Here is a 25,999-nt window from a genome sequence, read left to right as displayed (position 1 = left end):
ATCAAGCGAAGGCAGTCACTCAATAAAACGAGGAGACGTCATACATGCTTTTCAGTTTGCCTTGTAAATGAGTGCAATAAAAGAAATCACATTTACGATACTACTGTAGTAAAACATTACAGCTGAAGCTTTACTGTACTGAATTAACTCATAAATTAAAGGAAGGTAAAATAAAATGTACGCACCCTCTTACCTGGTAAGCTTCTTACATTTTTGAAGCACTGTGGGTTTGCTGATCAGCCAATCACCAGTGGTGTCAATTTGTGTGTCCCTGACGCGTTGCTGCAGTGAATAACAGTTAAGCATACTTTAGACTGCTTTCCTCCTTTACACTTTGCTTCTCTAAAAGCCACCATCTTCTCTGGCATCAGTTGACAAAACAATTCTATCTCATCTGCGTTGTACAAGATTTTAGGACTGTATTTTTCTAACATTTTACACATGGTGTTTTTCTTCCAAAATTCTGCATCGATTAAAGATGCTGATTTTTCTTCTCCTGAAATCACTTTAAAAATGATCCCATGCCTGTCCTTAAATCTTTGCAACCATCCATTACTTGCCTTAAAATTAGAATCACCAAGCAACTTAGCGAAATCTAGGGCTTTTTGACATATCAACAGACTGTTAATTGGTACATCCTGCGGACACATCTCATTAAACCACCGCAGTGTAGCACTGTACAGTCTGGAACTGCGCGACTGCTATGGTCCCAGGTTCAAATCCTGCCTCGGGCATGGATGTGTGTGATGTCCTTAGGTTAGTTAGGTTTAAGTAGTTCTAAGTTCTAGGGAACTGATGACCTCAGAAGTTAAGACCCATAGTGCTCAGAGCCATTTGAACCATTTGTAGCACTGTCCACATCATCAACAGCAACCATCTTCATTCTTTTTCTTGAAGGGTTAAATTTGTCACCTACAAAACTTTCTTCAATTTCATTTCGTTTTTTAAGAAATGTTGCTGTTGATTGTGCAAGTCCATACTTCCATGCCACATCTACTTGTTTCATTTCATTATCAATATCTTTGAAAACCTCTGTTTTTGTCTCCAACTTTATTTGTTTCCAAGTTCCAGTCATTGTCCAAAACTTAGCGAAGTCCAAAGCATTTACATTAACTAAAAATATTCACAGATTGCAAAAATGATGAAGATGAGCTGCGTATAAGCCCAACAAAGACTTCTGTCTGTTAGTGAAGCTCAACAATGGACAAATTAAACACTCGTTCAAACAAAGGAGCTCTCTGACATTCGCCATTCAGCACAGCTAGCCCGCAGCTGTATGCTATTCTCTTTGCCGCTAGAATAAATTCGGGAGGACGACGGTTCAATCCCATCTGCAGCCATCCTGATTTAGGTTTTCCGTGATTTCCCTAAATCGCTTCAGGCAAATGACGAGATGGACTGGAAATTATGTCATGAAAAGAATAAACCACAATTCCACTGAATGTAGTGACAGAAAATAGCCTGCGCAGGATATGGTGGCTGATGCGCAGTGAAGAGTTTTCATCCAAAGTGCTGGGCGAGTTCATTTGTTTGTTCGTAAGGGGATGCTGGCAAATTTTTTCCACCTTTTGGCCGATCAGCTATGATAGAATTGAGGCATGCACCCTGTAATCTTTCTCAAATGATTTTACAGAAATTGTTGTTATTATGGTCTTCAGTCCAAAGACTGGTTTGATGCAGCTCTCCATGCTACCCTATCCTGTGCAAGGTTCTTCATCTGTGAGTAACTACTGCAACCTACATCCTTCTGAATCTGCTTGGCCTGCTTAGTGTATTCATCCCTTGGTCTCCCTCTTCGATTTTTACCCTCCACACTTCCCTCCAATACTAAATTGGTGATCCCTCGATGCCTCAGAATGTATCCTACGAACCAAACCCTTGTTCTAATCAAGTTGTGCCACAGATTTCTCTTCTCCCCAGTTCTATTCAGTACCTCCTCATTAGTTACATGATCTACCCATCTAATCTTCAGCATTCTTCTGTAGCACCACATTTCGAAAGCTTCTATTCTCTTCTTGTCTAAACTATTTATCATCCATATTTCACTTCCATACATGGCTACACTCCATTCAAATACTTTCAGAAACAACTTCCTGACACTTAAATCTATACTCGGTGTTAACAAATTTCTCTTCTTCAGAAACACTTTCCTTGCCATTGCCAGTCTACATTTTATATCCTCTCTACTTCGGCCATCATCAGTTATTTTGCTCCCCAAATAGTGAAACTCTTCTACTACTTTAAGTGCCTCATTTCCCAATCTAATTCCCTCAGCTTCACCTGATTTAATGCGACTACATTGCATTATCCTTGTTTTGCTTTTGTTGTTGTTCATCTTATATCTGCCTTTCAAGACACTGTCCATTCTGTTCAATTGCTCTTCCAGGTCCTTCGCTGTCTAATTACAATGTCATCGGCGAACCTCAAAGTTTTTATTTCTTCTCCCTGGATTTTAATTCCTACTCCGAATTTTTCTTCACTGCTTGCTCAATATATACTTATTGAATAACATTGGGTATAGGCTACAACCCTGTCTCACTCCCTTCTCAACCACTGCTTCCCTTTCATGCTCCTCGACTCTTATAATTGCCAACTGGGTCCTTTATAAATTGTAAATAGCCTTTTGCTCCCTGTATTTGACCCCTGCCACCTTCATAATTTGAAAGAGATTATTCCAGTCAACATTGTCAAAAGCTTTCTCTAAGTCTACAAATGCTAGAAATGGAGGTTTGCCTGTCCTTAACCTATCATCTAAGATAAGTTGCAGGGTCAGTATTGCCTCATGTGTTCCAACATTTCGACAGGATCCAAACTGATCTTCCCCAAGGCTGGCTTCTACCAGTTCTTCCATTCGTCTGTATAGAATTTGTGTTAGTATTTTGCAGCCGTGATATATTAAACTGATAGTTCAGTAATTTTTGCACCTGTCAGCACTTGCTTTCTTTGGGATTGCTATTATTATATTCTTCTTGAAGTTTGAGGGTATTTCCTCTGTCTCATGCTTCTTACTCATCAGATGGTGGTTTTGTCAGTGCTGCCTCTCCCAAAACTATCAGTAGTTCTAATGGAATGTTGTCTACTCACAGGGCCTGGTTTTGATTTAGATCTTTCAGTGCTCCGTCAAATTCTTCACGCAGAATCATATTTCCCATTTCATCTTCATCTACATCCTCTTCCATTTCAATAATATTGCCCTCAATTGCATCGCCTTTGTATAGACCCTCTATATACTCTTTCCACCTTTCTGATTTCTATCTTTGCTCAAAACAGGTTTTCCAAATCAGCTCTTGATATTCATACAGGTAGTTCCCTTTTCACCAAAGGTCTCTCTAATTTTTCTGTAGGCTGTATCTATCTTACCCTTAGTGATATATGCATCTGTATTTGTCCGCTAGCCATTCCTGCTTAGCCATTTTGCACTTCTTGTCGATGTCATTTTTGAGACTTTTGTATTCATTTTTGTCTGCTTCATTTACTGCATTTTTATAGTTTCTCCTTTCATCAATTAAATTCAATATCTCTTCTGTTACCCACGTGTTTCTGCTAGCCCTTGTCTTTTTACTTACTTGATCCTACGCTGTCTTCACTACTTCATCTCTCAAAGCTACCCATTCTTCTTCTACTGTATTTCTTTCCTCCGTTCTTGTCAATCATTCCCTAACGTTCTCTCTGAAATTCTCTACAACCTCTGGTTCTTTCAATTTATCCACGTCCACAGAAATTATTCGGTAAAAAAATTTCAGTTTTGCTTCACTTATAGCTTTATATGTCACGTTCGTGGTGATATTCCCATTGTTTCATTAATGATCATAGTTATTATGGTATTTATGTGGAAGTAAGACACAGCATGAAATTCAGAAAAGTGTGCAATGAAAAATAGAGGTCTCTATGATTTTGAGTTTGGTGTATAATGCGTAATATGCTGTTGCAGGTGAAATTTAGCTAACATATTGAATTTTTCTTTGGACTTGGGCAGACTTATCAATCTGCCACCAATCTCAAGAGAACTGATCTGATGTAGCAAACGCATTCGCAGTTTTACCACACCAGTGATAAAGCTAGTGTGAAATATCTGCAACTTTCCTCATATTTCATAAATGATTTCAGATATCAAAATGAGATTTTGGCAAATGATAGCTCCCAAAGAGGAGATTATTTTACCATATGATTATTATGGAAAACTTCATTATCTGTCATGTGATTCCTGTAACTACAGAATTTTTCGATGAAAGAATGTAATTTTTAAGGGCCATCAATAGCTGGTGAAAGAAGAAATGCTAAGGCTTTTGGAAGAACATAAGTAAAGAAGTTACACATTTTTTTGTACCGAGAACGTGCTTTTTCATAAACTATTGACTACTGACCTTACTTTACCTCAGTTTCTCACATAGTAAACTTAATAAACCACTGTTTCAGAACTGTCTCGTAATTGTATCTGCGTAACAGGTTAGTGATGTGAGAATGTGTAAATCCTGCAGTGTTTTGGCAAAAGAAAAAAGCTAATTTCAACATGGCAACCAGAGAAATGAGTAGGTTTTTCTCAAAATTTGCCGCTCATGGCACTTGTCTGAAAGTTACAAATGGTTAACAAGCCGGGTAAAAATAAATCGCTACATTTTGTACTGAATTCTTTTTAGACACTACAAAATCAGAGGTGACAGTACATCTTTTTGTATGGTCACCATGCAAGTGTGGGTGTGGAGCCCCCCCCCCCCTTTCCCCCTTTAATATTTACAAAACACGTGAGCGTAAGCTTCAGTTTAGAATGGCACTTCCCCTCCAACACTTCGCATTTCCCGTACAACACCTGTCCATAACCTCCACCACTAATGCTCTCCCCACTTGTGTCCTGCCATCTGTGCATCTACTGGCCACCCATTCTACGTGGACTATACCGGTGTGTACCATACCACCAGACAGAAGAATCTGAGTCATCTTACACCTACATAGCCTTGTTTCTGTTAGGTACCTCTCTCAACCTAAGAGCCGATTGCACTTAATTTCTCATGATTTATGGAAGTACTTCACCATACTGGTACAAATCCCCATAGCATAGCACTATTACAGGTGATAAAAAATGGCTTTATTGCTACAAAGTTCCAACTAAGTCAGGAAATAAATGAAGTGCAATTGTCACACTTCAAAAATCATCATCATTGTTTTCTTACCTATGAAAAAATGTTGAAACATATAGTGCTTGAATCTTTAAAAATATATTGGGAAGTAGCACTTAAAACAATTACTATTTTTTTGTAAGGAAGTACTGAAAAACAATCCATGTATATTGAAGCCCTGAAAGTTTATTTTTTCACTGTGACAAAGTTTCAAACTGGTCAAAAGTTATTACTACAGTTTAGCTGCAATGTGATCCATAGTAAATGAGTGCTCTCCCCATAGCTGTAACATTCGTCCATATGATTTTTCTATGTTTTCGAAAGTTAAGACTCTGCTGAATGGATTTTAGATATATGTTTTCCTTTAGTGGAGATTTTCAGCATTTTAACCACCGTTACCTTCGTGTATGTTGTAACTTCGACACACAACACAACCAATAATGTTAGTACAACTTTATTAGACTGTGGCATGTATGTCAATTACCATAACATACATGAACACAATGAGATAAGGCAAATGTATGCAAGCAGTAATAACACAATAACTGAGTGTGCGCGCAATGCGGCAGGGTTTAAATAGGCATTTGCCCGTAGCAGGCTCTGTAACAAGTTAACAGTGTTGCTCTTTCATGGCGCACTCTTGTGAATGACAACACACTGCTAATGTGCACAGATTTCAAGTATGCACACATTTCTTCATTCCTCTTCCCTTGGGGAACAGCTTGGATTCAAGAGATGGCCGCAGTTTCTCCCCCCGTGAGGCTCTGACTGAGATGACGTGCAGACAGAGGAGTGCACAGTTGGAAGTACTTGGGCCATGGGCAGCATTGCAGCCTGCCTTCTCACATCAACTCATATGGTAGAACGGATGAAATTGGCGCGAGTTCTAGCTCGAGGGCCTGGTGGTGGTGGTCGCCCTGCAGTTGGCAGCTGAGGTGGGGGAGATGGCTCTGGTGTGGATGGCGGCTGAATTGCTACAGCTAGCAGTATTGGAGAAGCTGTACCAGGTTCATCCACCAGTGATGGAGCCCCCTAGTATGTCGTGGCAGGGACCCAGACACATCAGGTGATCAGTCAAGCAACACCGACTGGTGTGGTATTATCTGTGTACTGGCCGGGTTGTCCAGTTATCCATGCGCAGGAACAACTGGTCATACTGCCATGCACAGAGGCACTTCTCCGTATGGGTGTCACAGAGAGATGGTCACAGCATTGGGATATGACAGCAGGAATTCATTTTGCGCGAAAATTGGTTTGCCGAGATGGCCAGAAACGGCATGACAGCTGCATGGGTTAGCATCTCTGCCCGGGAGTGCCTGAGGTTGACGCCCACGGAGCAGTTTGGCAGGGCTGTTGTTGCCGAACGGTGTGAACTGATAGAAAGACAGAAACTGATCCAAGGCGACATTGGACAGGGACAAAGTCACATAAGTCACATACTTTTTCATTTGCATTTTGAATGTTCTTACTAACCTTTAAGCCTCACCATTGGACTGTGGGTGGAAAGGCAGGGTGGCTGGAAGGGCAGGGTGAATATGTGCTGAATCCTGTGGGCGTTGCAGTGGGATGCAAATGCCTGTGACACAAACTGAGGGTCATTGTCAGAGACCAGTGTCACCCGTCCTTTGATGGAAAAATTTTTCAATGAGGACCATGGTGGCAGAGGTCAAAGTTGACGGGCTTTGAACAACGTATAGAAACTGTGAGAATGCATCAATTACTATTAGCCAGTGTGCATTAAGAAACTGGCTTGTAACATCAATATGGAGATAGCCCCAGTCATGCGAAGGTTGCAGCCACAGAGGCAACACTGCTTGCGAAGCAAGCTTGCTGTGACGCACATTGAGAACATGCCATAATGAAATGAGTGATGTCGCCGTCCAAACCAAGCTCAAAAAAATCACGGTGGGCTAATGCCTTCATGTGTGACACCCCCAGTGATTAGTTAGCAGCAATTGCAAGATCTCTGAATGGAGAGCCAAGGGAACCTCTATGTGAGGAGCTGAATAGTCCATATCAAGAAGCAGAACACCACTAGTGACAGAGAAATGATGCTGAAACACATAGTAGTCACAGAGGGGTTGGATGCCCGTGATCGAGGCACCTCAGATCAGCCATGTTGTACATAATGTATCACTTTCTGTAAAATCTGATCAGTGGCACTAGCCTCCGTGACCCAAGCACTAGTGACTTTAAAACCATTGACAGTTTGTTGAGCACGTTCATCAACGTGGAAATTCCTCCCGATCAAAAACTGGGTCCGACGGCCAGAAGACGGGAGAGCACATCAGCATTTGCATGTTTACCCATGGGACACAAGTGAATCTTGTAGTTGTACCAAGAGAGGAACAGTGCACAACATTGAAGGCGATGTGCTGCTTTGTCTGGCAATGAAGCGGAGGAGCTAAACAGTGAAACTAACGACTTGTGATCCATGATGAGATGGAATTTTACACCATACATCAAAACATGAAATTCTTTAAGGCTTCTTTCTACATTTGTGAATATCTAGTCTGAGTTGAATTAAGTATCTTCAACACATGTACAATAGGCCGCTCGGAGCCATCAGAATATTTACGAGTTAACAGAGCCCTCAGCCCATGATGGGGCACTTCTGTTGCTAACACTAAATGTTGACCTGGTTGGTAGCTTATGAGGCAAGGTGCAGATTCTAACATAGACTTCAGTTTGGAAAACGCAGTTTCACATCCCTGCAACCAGTGGAAAGATGTACCCATATGCAACAAGGCATGTAATGGTTGTGTAACTAACACCACCCACAGAAAAAACTGATGATAATAAGCTATCTTACCTAAAAAAAAAAAACAAAAAAAAAAAACCTGGAGTTCCTTGACCAACATAGGACACGTAAGAGCCACAATGCAGTGACATTCTGACAAACCCAAGAGAAACAATAGATGGGTGATAGAAGTGGCACTTTTCTAAATTGTATTTTAACCCGGCAGCCTGTAACATGAAAAGAGTGTATGTAAGTTGTTGAGATGTTCAGCAGTGGAGGAGCCAGAGACCACAATATCATCAAGATAGTTTGCGCAGCCAGGCACAGACTTCATGAGGTGTTCGAGAAACCATTGAAAATTTCCAGGGTGCTGGCCACGCCAAATGGTAACCACAAGTATTGGTACAAGCCAAAATATGTGTTAAAGACCAAGAGCCATTGAGAGTCAGAATCAACACAAAGCTGCAAATATGCATCAGAGGGGTCAATCTTGGAAAAATACTGACTACCAGTAAGCTTAGCAAAAAGTTTGTCAGGGTGCGGCAAGGGATATGTGTCAGTGATAGACTGTGCATTGACAGAAACTTTGAAATCGCTGCAAAGGCGTAATCATCCCAATGGCTTCTTGACTATGACTAAGGAGTAGCCCATTCACTGGATGTGATCATATGGATGACCCCGCTGGCCGTGAGCCAGTTGAGCTCCACCTTGACTTGATCATGGAGCGCAATCAACACTGGGCGAGCCCGTAAGAAACAGAGTCTGGCCAAAAGTTTCATAGTGATGTGGGCTTTTAAATTATTGGCACAACCCAAACCCACATGAAACAGGATGGAAAATTCAGAGCATAAAGAGTCAAATTGTGTATAAGGCCCTTGATCGGAGACAAGATTAACTTAATTGGGAACAGTAAACCTGAAAAGGTTAAAGGCATCCAAATCAAACAAATTTTAGGTGCGTGCACTGTTCACCAGCAGGTTTATTGTAGATAACTAATGTACGTGACACTGGTGCTAAAGGGGAGAGCCGAAGTCCATGTACATATGCAAGTAATGACATGGCAACACCATTATGGACTTGCATGTGCCGAACCTTCTGATAAACCTTGACATCAGTTAAAAGCCTGTTAGGTGCAACAGTAATTGCGATACACAACTGATACCCATGTCAGCATCTGCAATAGGCTGTTGAAATTTTGCATTACCAGGAGGAGCAATGTTACCCATTTTGTTGCACTGGCAGCAAATGGCCCGTCACTTAGGACTGTCCAGCCTATCATGAATGACAACGTGACGACAAGAGGGAAGCATAGAGTGCTTACATTGTTGCTCATTGCTGGGCTCACTATGCTGCTGCTGTAGCTGTGACTATCACAGTTAGACAGTGAGTTGGGCCAGTTGCCATGATGTTTTGCCCGTGTGTGGATCACTGTCACCATATCGTCCCCCTGTGAACCTTCCGACAAACTGAGTGGGAGGGCGGGGGGGGGGGGGGGGGGGGGGGGGGGGGAAGTGAAGTGAAGTGGATTGAACCTCTGCAACCTCACACTGGGATTCAATTTGAGTGCCCACAGCCCTCGAAACCTGAAGAGATTGTGCAGTAGTGAGAACGTTGGAGAGGGAGGGGTATTTACATTGAAGGACCCACTCACAAACATCACAGTCATGAGCCAACCAAATGATTGCATCCTGAACCATTTGGTCAGCATATGATTCTGTATGTACATCAGTGACAAAAGTGATTACGACAGCTTAACCGTGAAGCTCAGCTGCCAAAGTCTTATAGGAATGTTCCGGTTTCTTGCAACAACAATAGAACTCAACATGAGCGACAATGACATGTGTCTGTATACAGTAGTATTTCGAAAGAAGGTCACACACGTCATCAAAAGAGAATGAAAATGTATCCTGCATGGGGGCCATTTGGCAAAGGAGTTGATACCTGTGAGGCGATAACCAAGACAAAAAGAAAACACAGCATAAGGTAGTACCAGTCAATCCAAACACATGGAAATTGTGCCACAACTGTTTTTATAGGCTTCCCATTCTTTGACAGACTCATTATAAGCCAGAAACAGTGGGTGATGAATGACCTGAGTAGTGACAAGCAAAACAGAAGGTGCAAGGGGTGACACGGCAGGCAACGTAGATTGAGATGGACCCGAACTGGTCAGAACAGAGGCAGGTGTTTGCCTTACCTTGGTTTGATTGTGTTGCGCTGTGGTGAAAGCCTCCTGCTGTTGACTGAGATGCTGCAGTGCCGCAGTAAGAATCCCTAGCTGATCAACCAGCTGACATCAGAGCTCATCAGTTGCACTGTCAGACATGGTAGATGCACAGAGGACCAATCAAGGACTGAAAACCATGTGGAGAACAATCCCACACTCATTGTCACTTGTATTGTAACTTGGACACACAACATCACCAAGAACGTTAGTACAACTTTATTAAACTGTAGCATGTACACCAATCACCATAACACACACTGAACAGAATAAGGTAAGGCAAATGTATGCAAGCAGTAATAACATGATAACTGAGCACAAGTGTGGAGCAGCATGGGTTAAATGTGCACTCGCCCATGGTGGACTCCATCTGAAGTTTACAGTATTGCTCTTTCATGGCACACACTCATGCGTGACAACACATTGCTAATGCCCACAGCTTTCAAGTATGCGCACATTACTTTAGTGCATTTTAGTATGGGCATGTAGGACCACAAGGACAAGTGCCCAAAATCCTACCACCCCCAAGAGTTTCTGTAGCAATGGATGTCCTCAGGTGTTCCATGTTCATATTATTCCACTTTAATGGAAGCAACAACTCAGTTGAACAAACAGAAGACACCATTAATCAACGACAATGAGGAAATCTGAGGGCTTACAAATTTTGAAAGAGTAAAATAAATGGGTTGTATTGCAAAATTATTCAAGCATTCTTTGTAGAAGACTCACTGACTTGTCTAAGAGTTTCAGATCTGTAAGTGTTATATGGTTTGTTAAACGTATTTGCTTTATTGTTGATGTATAGAAGACTGATCATAATTTTAAAAGCACAGATTACATTTGTATACAATTGTAGTTTTATGTCTCACTTTTTTTCAAATTCTCTAATAATTGATGAAATTCACAAAATTCTTTTCCAGTTACGATATCTGCTTGCTTTGTACACAGAGAGTATTCTTTGTGGGTGAAAAGTCCACACAGTAACATTGTGTGGTTGGCGGCTACAATGATCACGTGAGTATTAATTTTTATTGTAAATAACTTAATGCAATGGTCAGCACTAATATTCAATCTCTGAAAATAAAGATTTTAAATGCTCAGCTTATGTAGAGGCAGATGAAGCCTCTCAAAAAAAGGAACATGCAGAATTAAGCAGTCTCCAACCAAACTCCCCCCAGCCCTCCCACCCCACCCCACTGCCCACCCTACACACTTACCCACTTACCAGCTGCATATTATTATTATTATTATTATTATTACTATTATTGCAAATTTAAGTAGTGGCTGGTTTAAAACCCAGGATGTTTTGATTACGAGACAAAGATGCTACTCCTAGACATTGGGTCCACATTGCAGTACACTCATGACTAATTAAATTAGAGACTCCTCTCTAGTGGTGTGTAGCACCTCCTTTCACCCTAATGGTGATGACATATTGTAGTGTGAACCCCACAAGAATCTCAAAAGTATTAACTAGCCATCGTAATCCAGGTACCCTCAAAATTTACCAAAAACTCTTGACTATGGTAATAGCTCATTCCAAGTTGCACTTATCTCATTATTTGATTACGTGCCATATTATTAAATAAGTTGAAATCAGGTGACCTTAGGAAGGAGAGGATTGGGGTTGGGGTTTGGGTTCGTATATTGAGTGTTCATCAAATCCGTTATGATTCAATTTGGAAATGATGAGGTGCTTCATTGTCTTGGTGATGGTAGAGATTACCTGCTGATGGTAGAGGTCACCTTTGGGTACTGTAGATGAACAAACTGATGCACATTATTGTGCAGTAGACACCTGTACCATTCACTACTGAGAGATGATATCAATTGTATCAAGCTTCACGTCGTCCCATGTGAGCAATATCCATGTGAGAAGACTGACACCGCATGCCCAGATGAGATCCTGTTGATAAACTCACCTCATGTGCTTCTGATATACTCGAATCCTTGAATGATATAAAATTACTGAACTGAGTGTTATTGTTCGGATTAAACTACCTTTTATTTTATTTTGTTCATTACTATGTAATTTCAGTTTTGTAGCTGTTATCAAGCGTATGCAGTATGTATTTCATCAAGCATGTGCAATATGTATTTCAGTGTGGACCCATGGTCTAGGAGTAGTGACTTTGATTTTTAATCAAAACATACAGGGTGCTCGGTTGGAAGCCAGCCCCTGCTTAAATTTTGAATACGAGTAACCAGCAATGTCAGCTGAAGACTGTCAGTATAAGAAGTCACCCCTTTTAAAGAGGGTAGAGGAGTGGGTGGAGTTTCAAGACACATTATTGTTCTTGGGGTGGGAAATTGCCCCTAAAAGGCATATGAATCAGCAGTGATCAATAATATGAGCTTGCAGAAGGCAAAAGAAACCGATTTCTAAAGAAATCCTTTGCATATGCGCAGGATAAGTGGCCTGTAATTGAAAATGTATCATGCTGCTCTCCATTGGCAAAATGTTCCATATTACTCCACCATTTGTATCTCCAGGAGGGACTGCCAAGGATAAGGTAATCATGGGAAAAAGACTGAATAACCAATGAGAGGGTAATCTACTATAAGTCGAAATATGGAATGTCAGAAAACTGAACATGATAGGGAAGTTAGAAGATCTGAAAAGGAAAATGCAAAGGCTAGGTCTAGATCTAGTGGGGGACAGTGAAGTAAAATGGAAAAAAAGATAAGGATTTCTGGTCAGGTGTATATTGGGTAATATCAACAGCAGCATGAAATGGCATAACAGGAGTAGCATGTGTAACGAAAAAAAGTTTGGCAGAAACTGAGTCATTGCAAACACTTCAGTGATAAGGTTGTTCTCATTAGAATCGACAGCAGATTAATATCAACAAAAGTAGTTCATATATATACATACTGATCTCATAAGCAGAATGTAAAGAAATAGAGAAAGTATATGATGGTATGTAAAAGGAGTAAAAGGACATGATAGTCTAATAATTGTGAGTAATGGGAACATCATTGTAGGGAAAGGAATAGAACAAAGAGTTATGGCAGAAAGTGGGAATGGTAGTAGGAATGAGAGAGTAGGACTTGAGTTCTAGAATAAATTTGAGCTATTAATACAAATACACTGTTCCAGAATCACAAGAGAGGATTTATACTTGGAATACTTGGAAAAGGTCTGGAAATACGGAAAGATTCCAGCTCTATTACATTGTGATCAGACAGAGATTCAGAAATCAGGTATTGGATTTGTAAAGCATAACCGGAAGAAGATATAATGATGAAGAGTTGGCCAAAGTTTGAGAGACTTGTATGGAAGAAACAGTGTGCAGAGAAGTGGGCTCCGCTACACTGCAGAATGATGTGATGCTACATTGCCTAATTGTGATATTAAATACCACAGTAGACAGTTCAGCCGGGGGGGGACTGACTTCACTAAAAAGGGTAATTACAAAATTTGGACAGACAGTCATAGGTACGAAGAAAGTAACTGTGAAATTAATTGTTGAAAGATGGAAATCCAAAAATGTCAGGAAAAATCAGGAATCATTCTGTGCATTGAAGAAGCAGTGACTGAAACACAAGAAAGGTTCAAGAGTGCAATTGAAATTCAGTGTGAAACGATATTGATGATAAGATTTGCTCATGGCACTGCTATCCTGAGTGAAAGTGATGAATAATTACAGGACTTGTTGACTGGGATGAAGACTAATGACTACAGAACATGGATTGAGAGTAAACTTAAGAAAGATAAAAGTAACGAGTAGCAGAAATGAGATTAGTGATAAATGTAGACATCAGAATTGGTGATTACAAAATAGAACAGTAGTTTTGTGTGAATTCATTCACTGTTACTCTTTCTTCACCTTCATCTCATAAACACTGGTGGACATCTCTGTTTATCTTGACATAATAGATAATGTTTTTCATTTAATAGAGTAGTTTTGGTAAAGAAAGAAGCAACAGCTTCCTTAACTGCACATGACTCTATTCCTTCAGTATGTTCCAGAGAAACTCTTCTTCCTGAAAATATCCATCACTGTGATATTTCTAGGACCTAAATCCTGCAGTTTCCACACTTCAGTCCCTTTCCACACTTCAGTCCCTTTCCACACTTCAGTCCCATTGTGAAGATCAGTGCTACTTTTGTCCTTCAAAGTATGAAAACTGAAAACTTTCACCAAATTACTGAACAGTGTGAACAGTAAATTCTTTAAATCTGTTATTGAAGGAAAAAATCTTGCCATTTGATTCCTTCTTTTCTAGGTAAAGGACTGTAGTAACAGTAATATTTAATAACCATTTCTCATTCTGTCTTTTTCCTTCTTCCAAAAGCCTACTGAAAACTCACAAAATCAGTAGTTTAAACTTTTTTCCTGACTCTCATATTCAGAACCCAAAATTTATCGAAAGTACAATGTTTGTCATATATTGATTTTGCTAAATGGGGACAAACTGCAGGAAATGATTGCTGAGAGGATTCGAAGCAAAAAATGTCATATGGACATGTGGCAAGAAATGCGGCACGTGGCAAGAAATGCATTCTTAAGAAGGTACTTCCACTGGAAGGTGGATATAAAAGATCTTTGGCAGCGTAGGTTTCAGTGATTGAAAGATCACACAAGAAACACTAAGAGGTGGGCATGTTCTGTCTGTACTAGTGTTTTAGCACCATACTCAAGAGGAAGTTGCTAACAATCCCTCGCACATTGAGGCTGAACCAGTGCTGATGGTTCACTGCCAACACCCTATGGGAATTCTCCATACTCCACAGGTGCTTCTTGTAAAGGTTGACAATAGTGCCCATCATAAAGGTAGCCTCGTCTGCGAGCAGGATGGCCTATGCCACAAAACAGTGACAGAACCTTCACTGCAAAGTTAAGTCCATAGTTAATAAGCATTGTAAGTGTTATGGATAGTGGCAGTTGTCATCAAGAACATTCCACACAGTCATTTGGTTTCCTCATGCCAGTGAGCCACCTGCCTGGTCCCAATATCAGTGTCATATTCTACAGTGTTCAACACCTTATATTTCCAACTTCAAGTGTGTGCACCTCCCTCAGAATTCATCACTGGCCATATGTACATATGATCATTTCTGCTCCTTATCCTCACAGAGATTTCTTCCTGCAGTTTTCCCCCATTTAGCAAAATCACTGCATCTATATCTGTACTGTCTTTCATGTGTAAATGCCACTTTTCTTTCATTTTGGTATTGAGCAAGAAGAGGCCATTGATGTACAGAACTAGTTTTTCTTGTCGTACAGTATTACTATTTCCTGTTGTAGGTTGCTGCTGCAGATGTCTTTCTTTGGTATAAGTTTCTTTGTGTTGTGGTCAAATCCGGACACCATTTTGACCGATATTCAAGTGCCATACAATGCCATCATTATTGGCATTATTTCTCCTTTTGTAATAGTTTCAGTGAATGAACTTATCAAAAGGGAAGAAATTAAGTAAGTATATATGACATTATTTTTCGTAGAAATATGTTTTCATTTGTATATATGAAACATGTTCTGTTATGATGTTCCATTTATTTCATACTGTTGAAATGCATACCCTTACTAATACACAAATAACGCTCAATAAGTAATGCAACACATTTTTTTCTGAAAACAAGTTTGTTTTATTCAGGATCCTAGTACATCACATTATTCCCCATTCTTTTGACTGCAAAACCATATTTTTCAATGTAATCTCTGTACGCTGTGATGACCTTATGCCAGATAACTGAGAGGGCCTGTATGCCTGCATGGTACCACTCTACTGCTTAGTATCAGAGCCAATATCTTGCTGCATCAATAACCTTCCCATCATCCACATATTGCTTCCTGTGGAGTGCATATTTCATTCGGCCCAAGAGATGGAAGTTAGAAGGCTCAGGATCCAGGCCCTAGGATGGATGAGGAAGAATAATCAAGTGAAATTTTGTGAGTTCCTCTCAGGTGTGCAGACTTGTGTGAGGCCTTGCATTGACATGAAGAAAAGAAGTTTGTTAGCATTTTGAGAATATCTGGATGTTCCAACATTGTAGGACTGACAGCCGTTTGTGTCCGGCCAACAGGCTGGAGATCACACAGGTTTGTGTGGCCTTGTTGTGATGATGACAGACACCTCACCTAATGATTCATCTTGGTTTTGCTCACCGCCAGAGAATTCTGCAAATGGTTATGAATATCTGCTATGCTCTGGTATGCCACAGAAAGAACCTCAATCTCAATGACAGCTCTCTGCTAGGAATCCATTTTTGTTATGACGTCATTTTGGACGTTACATAATAGTACCACCACATATTGCAACTTCATGAAATTATCGGGGCTGAAGAGGAAATGTTCCATGACATCCAACTACAAATTCAACATTCTTTCAACTGAAATCACCCGAGGAAAAAAATGAGTTGCAGTACTTATTTGAACACTCCTCATATCTGTTATTGTAAGTTGCTTGTTTATAATATTCACTGTTGATGTCAAGAACATACACATTGATTAAAAATGTGGATTTAGTTTCAAATGGCTGTGTTTCCAGAACCATAAACCAAGACTGAAGGCCTGAAGGTGTGATATCTGAGTTATAGTTGATTCCCTCCCTCCCTCAAGGAGATGAGGAGGCAGTCAAAGAGGACAATATTTTAAAAAACCATACATCCCAAGTATAAATGTCTACGTCTTGATAATTTGTACACACTCCTTTCCTGTACAGAGTGTATATCATTCCTTCCTTACATTGTTGCTGCATTTCCTCATGTTTACATATTGATGTCATATTTTTTTTTACATGGGTCTGTTCCAATTTATCACACTCTTGCTCTAGCAATTTTGCAGAGATTTTCTCTGTTGCAGCTGCCTGGTGTTTTTTAGTCATTTCAGGGCACTTGGCACTTCTCCAACTGTGGAGAAGACGATTTTTCTTCCTTTTAACATTTTTGTTGTTCTCCATTCCTAGGGACTTCTTGTGCTAGCTTTATTGAGTAAATAGCTTGAGTCATCATTGGAAAATTCATTTCCCCTCCCTTACTACTTTTATAGTTTCACCATTGGTTAGACCGCTTTTAGAGCTAAATGGCTTGTGTGCATCATTTATTACTTTGTTAAAGAACTATTTTTTTTTATTTCGTTGCAGTTGCTCTGTAACTCCATTTATTCAACAATCATATATCAGCCCCCTCTCCCCTCTCTCCCTCTCCCAGTTCATATGCTTTTCATCTCTCCTCTTCTTTTCATATTCTTACTTTAATCTTCTCGTACAGTTTCTTTATATGTAGTTTTGTATGCCTTATTCTTTTAATTCATCTGCATTTACGTCTACCTGTGTACTCTTCAAACCACCGTAAAGTACACAGCAGAGGGTACATCCCATTGTACCAGTTTGAGGTTTTTCCTGTTCTATTCACTTGTGGAGTGTGGGAGCAATGATTGTTTCAATGCCTCTGTGCCTGTTGTAGTTATTCTGATCTTATCCTCACGATCCCTGTGTGAGCTGTAGTATATGTTCTTGGACCTTTGTTAGTAGACTTCCTCATGATAATTTATATCCATCTTAAGGAATCTACCAGTTCAGTTTCTTCAGTATCTCTGTTATTAAGTTGCTGTCTTGCACTCAACCTCAAACCATAGATGTCTTCTGAATCTACTTTCCATTCTCAGCATTAATTTGCTGTGATATTAATTGTTATCCAAACCATTTCCTACAGGTCTTCAGTTGATGTCAGTCACTTAGAAATTGAATGCCATATATCAAAACAACAATTATGTTAATGCAGTATGCTCCCTGAGGCCTCTATTAGATACTGTATATTGGTTGAATTGTTTCTAGGACAGCTGCATTGTATTTTTGAAAATTTGTTCTAGTTCATTTTTATGATTTAGATATCCTTGCACTTACTCTTCTCCATATCAGGTAATGATCCAAGTCTTTGTGGGCCCCTGAGATTTCTTGCATTTGAGTCTAGCATCTATTAATGCTGATCCCATTCAGCTTGATTTTCATGTTTCCATGTGGATATTTTTGTTTGGGAACAGTGTGGATCCAGCAATCATGTTTTGGAATATTACAAATAAAATTAAATTAATTGTATGAGTACTGGTTGTATGTTTCTTGTGTAATCAGAATGTCGAACTGATTTCTTTTTTCTTTCTTTTTCTTCTTTTTTTTATTGGCACTTGGGAATTGAGATGTACAGTTGTTATTTTGATATCATAATTTGGGCAGTCATCATACGTTCTTCCAAAAAGTTCATTGACGAGAACGTTTTCAGCCACCTTAGATTCCTCTCCTGGCACATGAGCATTAATATTTAAAGCAAAGTGTATATGTGTATGTATGGGATCTTCTTCCAAACCCCGGGCGGGATTTCAACAAGTTTAGCACAAAACAGCAGCCCTCACAAGTACCAGCACTGTGGGATTTATAACCTCCTAGCACCAATAGAAGCAGAGATCCAGGCAAAGAAGTGTATTTTCCAGCTCCCCCTTCCCTCCCCCACTTACAGGCAGCACTGCAGAAAACAGTATTGGCCTGCCAGATAAACTGTTTTGCAGGGCAGCCTATATGTTGGGCAAGAAACGATTTCCCAGGCGCAGACATGTAGGCTGCCCTCTATGACAGATATGTCATGTTTGAATAATATCAGCCTGCTTTGTCAACCTGTTTTGGATGGCAGCCTGTATGTCAGGGACAAATAACTGATTTTCAAGCCACTGGTGTGTAGCCTGCCCAGCATGACAGGAATATCGAGGGAATATTATCAGCCTGCTTTATTGAACTGTATTGCAGGTTGAGATGATAGAGGAGGGTATGGACAGGGTGAGGGGGAGGAAGAAGTGGTCAGACAAGGGAGGTGGGGGAGATGTATGAGGCAGGTGTAAGGTATAGAGGGGTGGTGAGCAGTTGATAAAGGAAGAGGGAGAACTGTTTTGCAGGGCAGCCTATATGTTTGGCAAGAAACGATTTCCCAGATGGAAAGAGAGAGAGGGAGGGAGATATGGTCAGAGAAAGAGGGAGGATGAAGGAAATGGACAAAGAGAGGGGGAGGAGAAAATGAAGAGAGAGATGGTGGGTGGGAGGGAGATAGACAGATGAGAATGAAGTGGCCAGACTGAGGGGGTAGGAGGTGGAAACAGAAAGGAGGAGAAAGGAGTGAATTCAATATATATGTTGGAGAACCATACAGGCAAAGCCACAGGGGAAAGGTTAGTTATACTATAATTGAAAAATAACCTGTGAAAACCAATCAGTAAGTGTTTATTGTGGCCGTTTACAGTGAATCCTGTACCCAGATCATGTCTTTCCTTAGATTCCAATAAAATAAGATTGCCTTTCACTTTTGTAGGATTGTAGTCCCAGTCTAGTTTATCTTGGAGGGACATGACCCCAGGCTTCAATTTGATTCTTTAATTTGGAACTACTTTTAAGGTACCCTGGTAAAACAAAGATCATACAAGCCATGTTTCTATATAAATACCTGGTTTCAGAATTTATTTTTCTTCTTCCTTGGTCATGTCTGCTTCCACTAATACATTTACCTTCTTTTCATTGCATTTTCTCAACTTTTTGGGTTTTACCAATGCAGGTTGTCACCCCTTCAAACATTTGAGTCATAATTTGCCCTGTAAGAGTGCAGATGCACATGGTTGTCAATGGGAGTTGGTGAGATGCACCCTTGCTGCTGATTTGAGATTGTGAGTGTGTGTGTGTGTGTGTGTGTGTGTGTGTGTGTTTACAGAACCATATATAAGGGTGAGAACTGGACTGCAAAAGAATAGGTTTAAGTAATAATAGTGATAGGTAAAAGTAAATTAAATACTGTTTGGGTTGGTGTGGTAATTTATGCTGGAGATAGTCTGGGGGCACCAAATGGCTGCTCGTGACGTCAGAGCAGGCAGGGCTCGGAATCTAAAGAACACTGTGGTGTGCAATGGAGCTCCATCCATGACAAAGTTCTATGATCATGGGACTTGGTACCTATAGAGACCTGTAGAAAACACAGAATTGGATTTGACTCAGGAGCACCATGAGACTCTGTTCTTGTTATGGACCTTTGAAGTAATTTTGTTGATCAGAATTTAAATCCTTGTGTGTGAACCTACCAGCACCTGTTACTAGATAATAGTAGTCATTTCACAGGAGATGTCTAGTAGAAGGCGGGGTCCCTCTGAAATGAGAAAGAAGATCGTACCAAGGAGGAGAGAACCCTCACAGTACTCTGGGTTAGTTGGATTATGATTTGCACTCAACAGGGTTTATGTTTTTATGCAGCCTGCCTACACCTCATCTAAAGAGACCCCCCCTCCCTTTCCCGCAACCCTGCCCCCTCCTTGCCATGCTTTGAGGGATACATTTTTATTTGATTTCTGCAACAAGGCCTGTCCAGGTCAGTTGACCATGGCCATAGCTACACTACAGCTCTCATTTGAGCATGAAACCCTTCCATCTGACCTGAAAGAGCCTTTGTTAAGGCAATGTCCCACAAATGAAGTAGTAGCACTGTATGAACCAGAACACTGTATCACAGCTGCAGTGAACTCAGTTACAAAACACTTTCTTCATTGACTGTGGGATGAATTCTTCTACTATCTGTATGTTAACTTTGTAGCTGTGAGAGGGAGAAGCAGGGGTGGGAGTTCACAGTGAACATCTATAAACTTTCATGTCAGCATAATTAAATGCAACTTATATCCATAATATACCATGTATATTTTGTAAAACACTGAAGTACAGAATTGAGTCCATCATTTCCAGTCACTCTGCGTAAAGTCAAACAATAACCAAACCATACGTATCGTGCACATTTTTGTGCATTAAAATCAAACAGTGGAAAATCCAGAATTGAATAATGACAATGCTATAGGGGAGATGTTGAGTCTCAGGGAGGCTCAACAAAAAGACTGCTATACATTTGAGCTTTCGGCCAAAAGGCTTTGATTTTAAGAAGACAAAACACTGTCTCTCTCTCTCTCTCTCTCTCTCTCTCTCTCTCTCTCTCACTTGCTCTCTCTCTCTTCATGCAAGTGCAACTCACACACACACTTAGTCACAGCCATGGAAGCCCACATTGTATGATCACATATGATATACAGGACATAAAATCCAGTCTCAGGCCTGTGATCATTTTTATGTTAATAGTTGGCAATCAATGCTGTACAATCACAATAAAGTCATGAGATGGTCAATTGACTCTTTTATTAGAACATGTTATGCCTTTTGGGATTACACCCATCTTCAGACATCACAAACTTCAACTCCTTCCTAACCAACCAGGCGTACACCCGTGACAACTCAAAGAAAGTGTCCAATAAGATGTGACTATAACTACGACACAAGCAGTCTTGAAGCAGAGCACATACGCTCAAGACTGCTTGTGTCGCAGTTATAGTCATATGTTATTGGACACTTTCTTTGAGTTGTCAATGGTGTGTGCCTGGGTGGTTAGGAAGGAGTTGAAGTTTGTGATGTCTGAAGGTGGGTGTAATCCCAAAACACGTAACATGTTCTAATAAAAGAGTCAATTGAACATCCCATGTCTTCATTGCAATTGTACAGCATTGGTTGCCAATTATTATGTTGATCACATATGTCATTGTTTTACATTTTCCCCTCATGCAAATCATATTCAATTGTAACACCTTAGACATAGATGAAGTATATAGTTATGTCATTATTTTGTTTAACTTGTGAGGAACTGGGGGAACCACCTACTACTTAGCTTTACTAAAGGAAATAATGGAGAAAAAAGACTTTGTCCCAAAAGCTATTGAAGTTTACATTCTTTTTTGTTGCCTGTTGATGACTCAGTGCTTCTACTGTTCAGTGAGTTATCACCTGTACTAGTAAATTATTTATTTTCTGACAGAATTTACCCTACCATATTTAACTAAATTAGGAACAGTAAACACACAGAGCCAGTAGTATCATCACAAAAATAACTGCGGAAGATTTTCACGCTGTTCCTGACTCAAATTACTGTGTACAATAAATATAGAGCTTTCCTTCTTAAAGAGCCACCTTTTTGTAGTGATGTTTATCACAAGATGAAATTTACATTAGAATTAATCTGGACACAGAAAATAATCTGTGTTGTTAACAACACATGTTGCCACACTTTTAAGATTATTTTTATTTTGTGGAGAATTAATTTTTCGTATAAAATTGTAACACTCAATTTTCTTTTTTTTTTCTTTCAGGGTCAATGTTCGATATCAGAAACGGGCAAGACTTGAATTTGGTACAAAATTAGGAATGAATTCACCATTCTAGACATACATAAAGTATAGCTATTGCCTTTTACACTTGTATTATGTTATTGCAGAGTTGTATCTTGCTTCCTCACACGTCAAAGTGAAGGAACAGATTTACATTGGAATAATTGAAGTGAATGAAGGATAACTGTACTAAAAGCTGGACGAATAAGGAATGTAAGGAGAGGTTACAAACTTTAGTGAGCAGACTTTCGGGTAGACTGACAAAGAATACAATAGAAACTGTTGCCAGTACAAAACAAAGAGGCATTGTTTGTTGAATATGCAAAGAATACGAGTAAAGAATAATACTTCACACTGTGATAGGGGCTCCTAAACACAAAACTTGGGGCAGTTAAACAAGATCATGAAATTCAGAAATATCAAACTAATAGCAAAAAATAATGTGTGAAAATGAAAAGGTTAGGAGTTTTCAAGAAATTTCGTATGGAGATGGGATGGTTAGTGTTCACTATTTCTCATGTCTGTCATGTGTTTTATGACAAATGTGTTAGAGTAATCATTAACATTGAAAACCAGTTTCTGGATGAGGCAGTGAATGTTTTTTTCCCCAATGCTTGTGGATCCCATGTGTACCTGGTGCAAGAACTATGTCAGCCAGTGGAAAATCACTGTCGCATACAGAGTTTTGTTACTCTCTGGATCTTTCTGTCAAGATCGTTTTCTGCCTATCTCATTATTACTATCCTTCAAATCTCTCTGGCATTCCATTCCTTTTATTTAATCTGTAGATTGTTTCTCCCATTTGTCTTGCTGTTCTTGAGTTGCTTCATCCATGACTGTCATGTATGTATTTTCAAAGATTCATATTCATGATTAATCTGAAGTGAAACTCACAAAACTTCCACTGTATTATTTTTGTGCCCAATTTCGTGGAAGACAGAATTTCTCAACACAATGTAGATCTTTTCTGTCAGCTGTTTATTTGCACAGACAGCACCCCCCTCTTCCCTTTTTCCCATACACAAAATGCACTGTGTAGGTGGAAAGATAGTTTAGTGCAACAATGGACATGGGAAAATTTAGAATGAAGAAAAATCAATTGTTAATTGTATATATGATTGGAGTTTATAGGAACAGTGCCCTTGCTGCTTTCATGAGACTTAATTTACCTTTTAAAGCAATGTCATCAATCAAAGAATACATTGGAAAAAACATGTGGTGCTATCAAACTACATTACTTTGTTATTGACCATTTGTGCATCCTTACCCAAGTCACTGAGTAAAAAATACATGCAGATAGCTCAATTCATTCAATGTTTACTTATACTGACTTATATGATGAGGTTGCTCTGCTATATTGTTACAAAACAACATGTTACCACAGCATTTAGTAAGTTCAAACACAGCTTGATTAAAAGAATACAATAATTATATTTTATCTGATATGACAAGACTTTGTCTTAGTAATATGTATGTTGCACCAATGATGATAATTTTATATGTGTGTTTCATACTGGTCTTACATGTGTAATAAATTCAAACGCAAACTAAAATTGATGCTACAGTAAGTTTTTTTAAATTGTTATATGCAGTAAGACAACTCTTGTAACTGGTGAGAATGTTGTGGTTTTGGAAATGACGTTTATAATGAAATACATCAATAAACATGAACATTTTCTGCTCATTGATTATTCCATGTTTGTAACAAACAGATACGGAAAATGATTCTTTTTTTCTGTGACATTATTTTATTATTGATTTGTAGATAATATGCACTGGTTAAATGACATAGTGTTTATTTGTTGAGCACTTATCTGTCTTCATATATTTATTTTATTCCATCCTGGATTTTCCATTCTAGCTGGAAAAGCTACTTTAATTAAATTTTGCACATTTCGTTCAAGGTAGCTTATTAATATTTTATTATTGGGTTTTTCAGGCAGACAGACAAACAGATAGACCGGGGGGGGGGGGGGGGGGGGAGTATAAAATCCAAGACACACAACAATGTGCAAAATATATTCTGAACTCTGAAACTGAAACTTTTATATTTGCCTAATGAGGTTATGCTAAACTCAACAAGTACACTTTCTCCTGATATTTTTCTGTGATGTATAATATAATTTTCCTGGAAGTTTTGTTATGACAGGGCCATATTAGGCCAAATGTATGTGTGAAATATGATGGGAGAAAGCGTCTTGTCAGTTGTCTTAATTTTTATACACTTAGATTTGGAGGATGAATAAAAATTGTCTTTTTTTTAGAATAAACTGCCATTTGATTGTATATTACTGTATTTTTCTTCTGTAATATCCAGATTTTGGCTTTCGTGCCATTATCAAATACAGTGTTACCAGATATGCTGTATAAATGGTCTAAGAACTCTAAGCATTGTGTTCGGTAATGACATAAAAGCCAAAATCTAGATAGTATAGAAGAAAAATACGGTACTACACAGCCAAATGGTGGATTATTCATTGAAAAAATACTGTGTGACTATGGCTCAGCACCATAAAAAACTTTTTAATAAAAATGGTGTGGGAGACTTAAACTTTCTTTTTGTTTCTCTGATTACATGTAAAGTAACATAACCTCAAATTCCACATGGCTGCAGCTCATTAGTTCTGCAAAAAGAATGTTGTTCGAAATCTCTTATCAACCTGACAAGATCTGTAGAAACAGAAAATAAGTTTGAAGGGGTGATTGTTGATCAAGACGGGCAACATGCACTGCAAGACCGAATTACTGCTACAATCAATTATACACAAGTGATCATTAAAGAACAATATTTTCTTTAACGCATGAATCACAGTCACTGTCTCAAGCTTTTGAATCATCCTACGAAATAGATGCAGAATGACAATAAAAATTAAATGGATCTGCATGTTAGAAGATGATGACCAGAATGAACAGCAGCTTAACCAGACTTCTATATTAACATATCTTTCTTCAATTTGCAATCAGTATCTCAAACATCAAATCACTAACGTAAGTTTTTTGCCATTTCAAGTGTTTTGGTCTTCTTCTTTCAAAATCATAAATTTAATATTTTAGTCTCTTCCAGGTTCTTGTGACCCCTAATAAAAAGTATTAAAAGCAATGTTATGAGAACTGAAATGGAAATTGGTGACGTAAGCCTATACATGGTTTGAATTTTATAAATATAATGATGATGAAATATGTTATTCAGTTTGAAATTGACGTGTTTGATATATTCCTGCAATAAACTATCCTTGAAAAAACCGTAGACTTGTTTTGGATTCTGCTGTCTTGGTAGGAGGCTATCTGTATACTCCTTCTGTAATAAACTTCTCTGAACCACACATGTTGAAATCATTCTCCTACATCAGACATCATAAATTTAGTAATACACCACTAACATGAATCTTCTGTAGTGCTTGTTGTCAGTCCACAATTGTTTTTACCAAACTTATTTTCTGTGCACCAACCAGTCCCTCTACATTCTCCTTTTCCCTCACTGTTCCTAATCTTTCACTCCCTTCCCCTCTTGCAGATTTAATATCTCCATAATTCTTTCATATACTTCTGCTTAATTTTTTTTATCCACCTGTGGCTCATTTTCTCTTATCCTCAAATAAATCTTCCTTCCTTCTTCACTGTTTTTTGGCCTGCCCCCTCTCAGGATTCCATCCCAGATATTCAGCTTTTAATGAGTGATTTTTCACTTTAATGAGTGATTTTTCTGATGCAGTGTGTTACTCCATGCAAGGCACCCCACGCAGCTGAAGCATAT

At 39.2% G+C, this 25,999-nt stretch overlaps 1 protein-coding gene across 13 annotated transcripts in view; it reads left to right on the top strand.

Annotated features, from left to right (window-relative positions):
* Positions 1-23,916, top strand: part of LOC126457957 (transmembrane protein 94) — a 504,907-nt gene extending 480,991 nt beyond the window's left edge. For 10 of the 13 annotated variants that reach the window (XM_050094697.1, XM_050094693.1, XM_050094699.1 and 7 more), the window contains 3 exons: positions 10,999-11,092; positions 15,331-15,498; positions 22,228-23,916. In XM_050094697.1, coding sequence (XP_049950654.1) covers positions 10,999-11,092; positions 15,331-15,498; positions 22,228-22,300 — 335 coding nt within the window. In that variant the 3' untranslated portion in view covers positions 22,301-23,916. Of the gene's footprint in view, positions 1-10,998; positions 11,093-15,330; positions 15,499-22,227 lie in introns of those variants that run through there. The other 3 variants (XM_050094704.1, XM_050094702.1, XM_050094703.1) reach the window with 2 other exon arrangements.
* Positions 23,917-25,999: the final 2,083 nt, after the last annotated feature.

This window comes from Schistocerca serialis, chromosome 2 (genome assembly GCF_023864345.2).
Source record: "Schistocerca serialis cubense isolate TAMUIC-IGC-003099 chromosome 2, iqSchSeri2.2, whole genome shotgun sequence".
In the NCBI taxonomy this organism is placed as follows: domain Eukaryota; kingdom Metazoa; phylum Arthropoda; class Insecta; order Orthoptera; family Acrididae; genus Schistocerca; species Schistocerca serialis.
The sequence above is the reverse complement of the archived record's forward strand: the minus strand, read 5'-3'. Positions and strand labels throughout refer to the sequence as shown.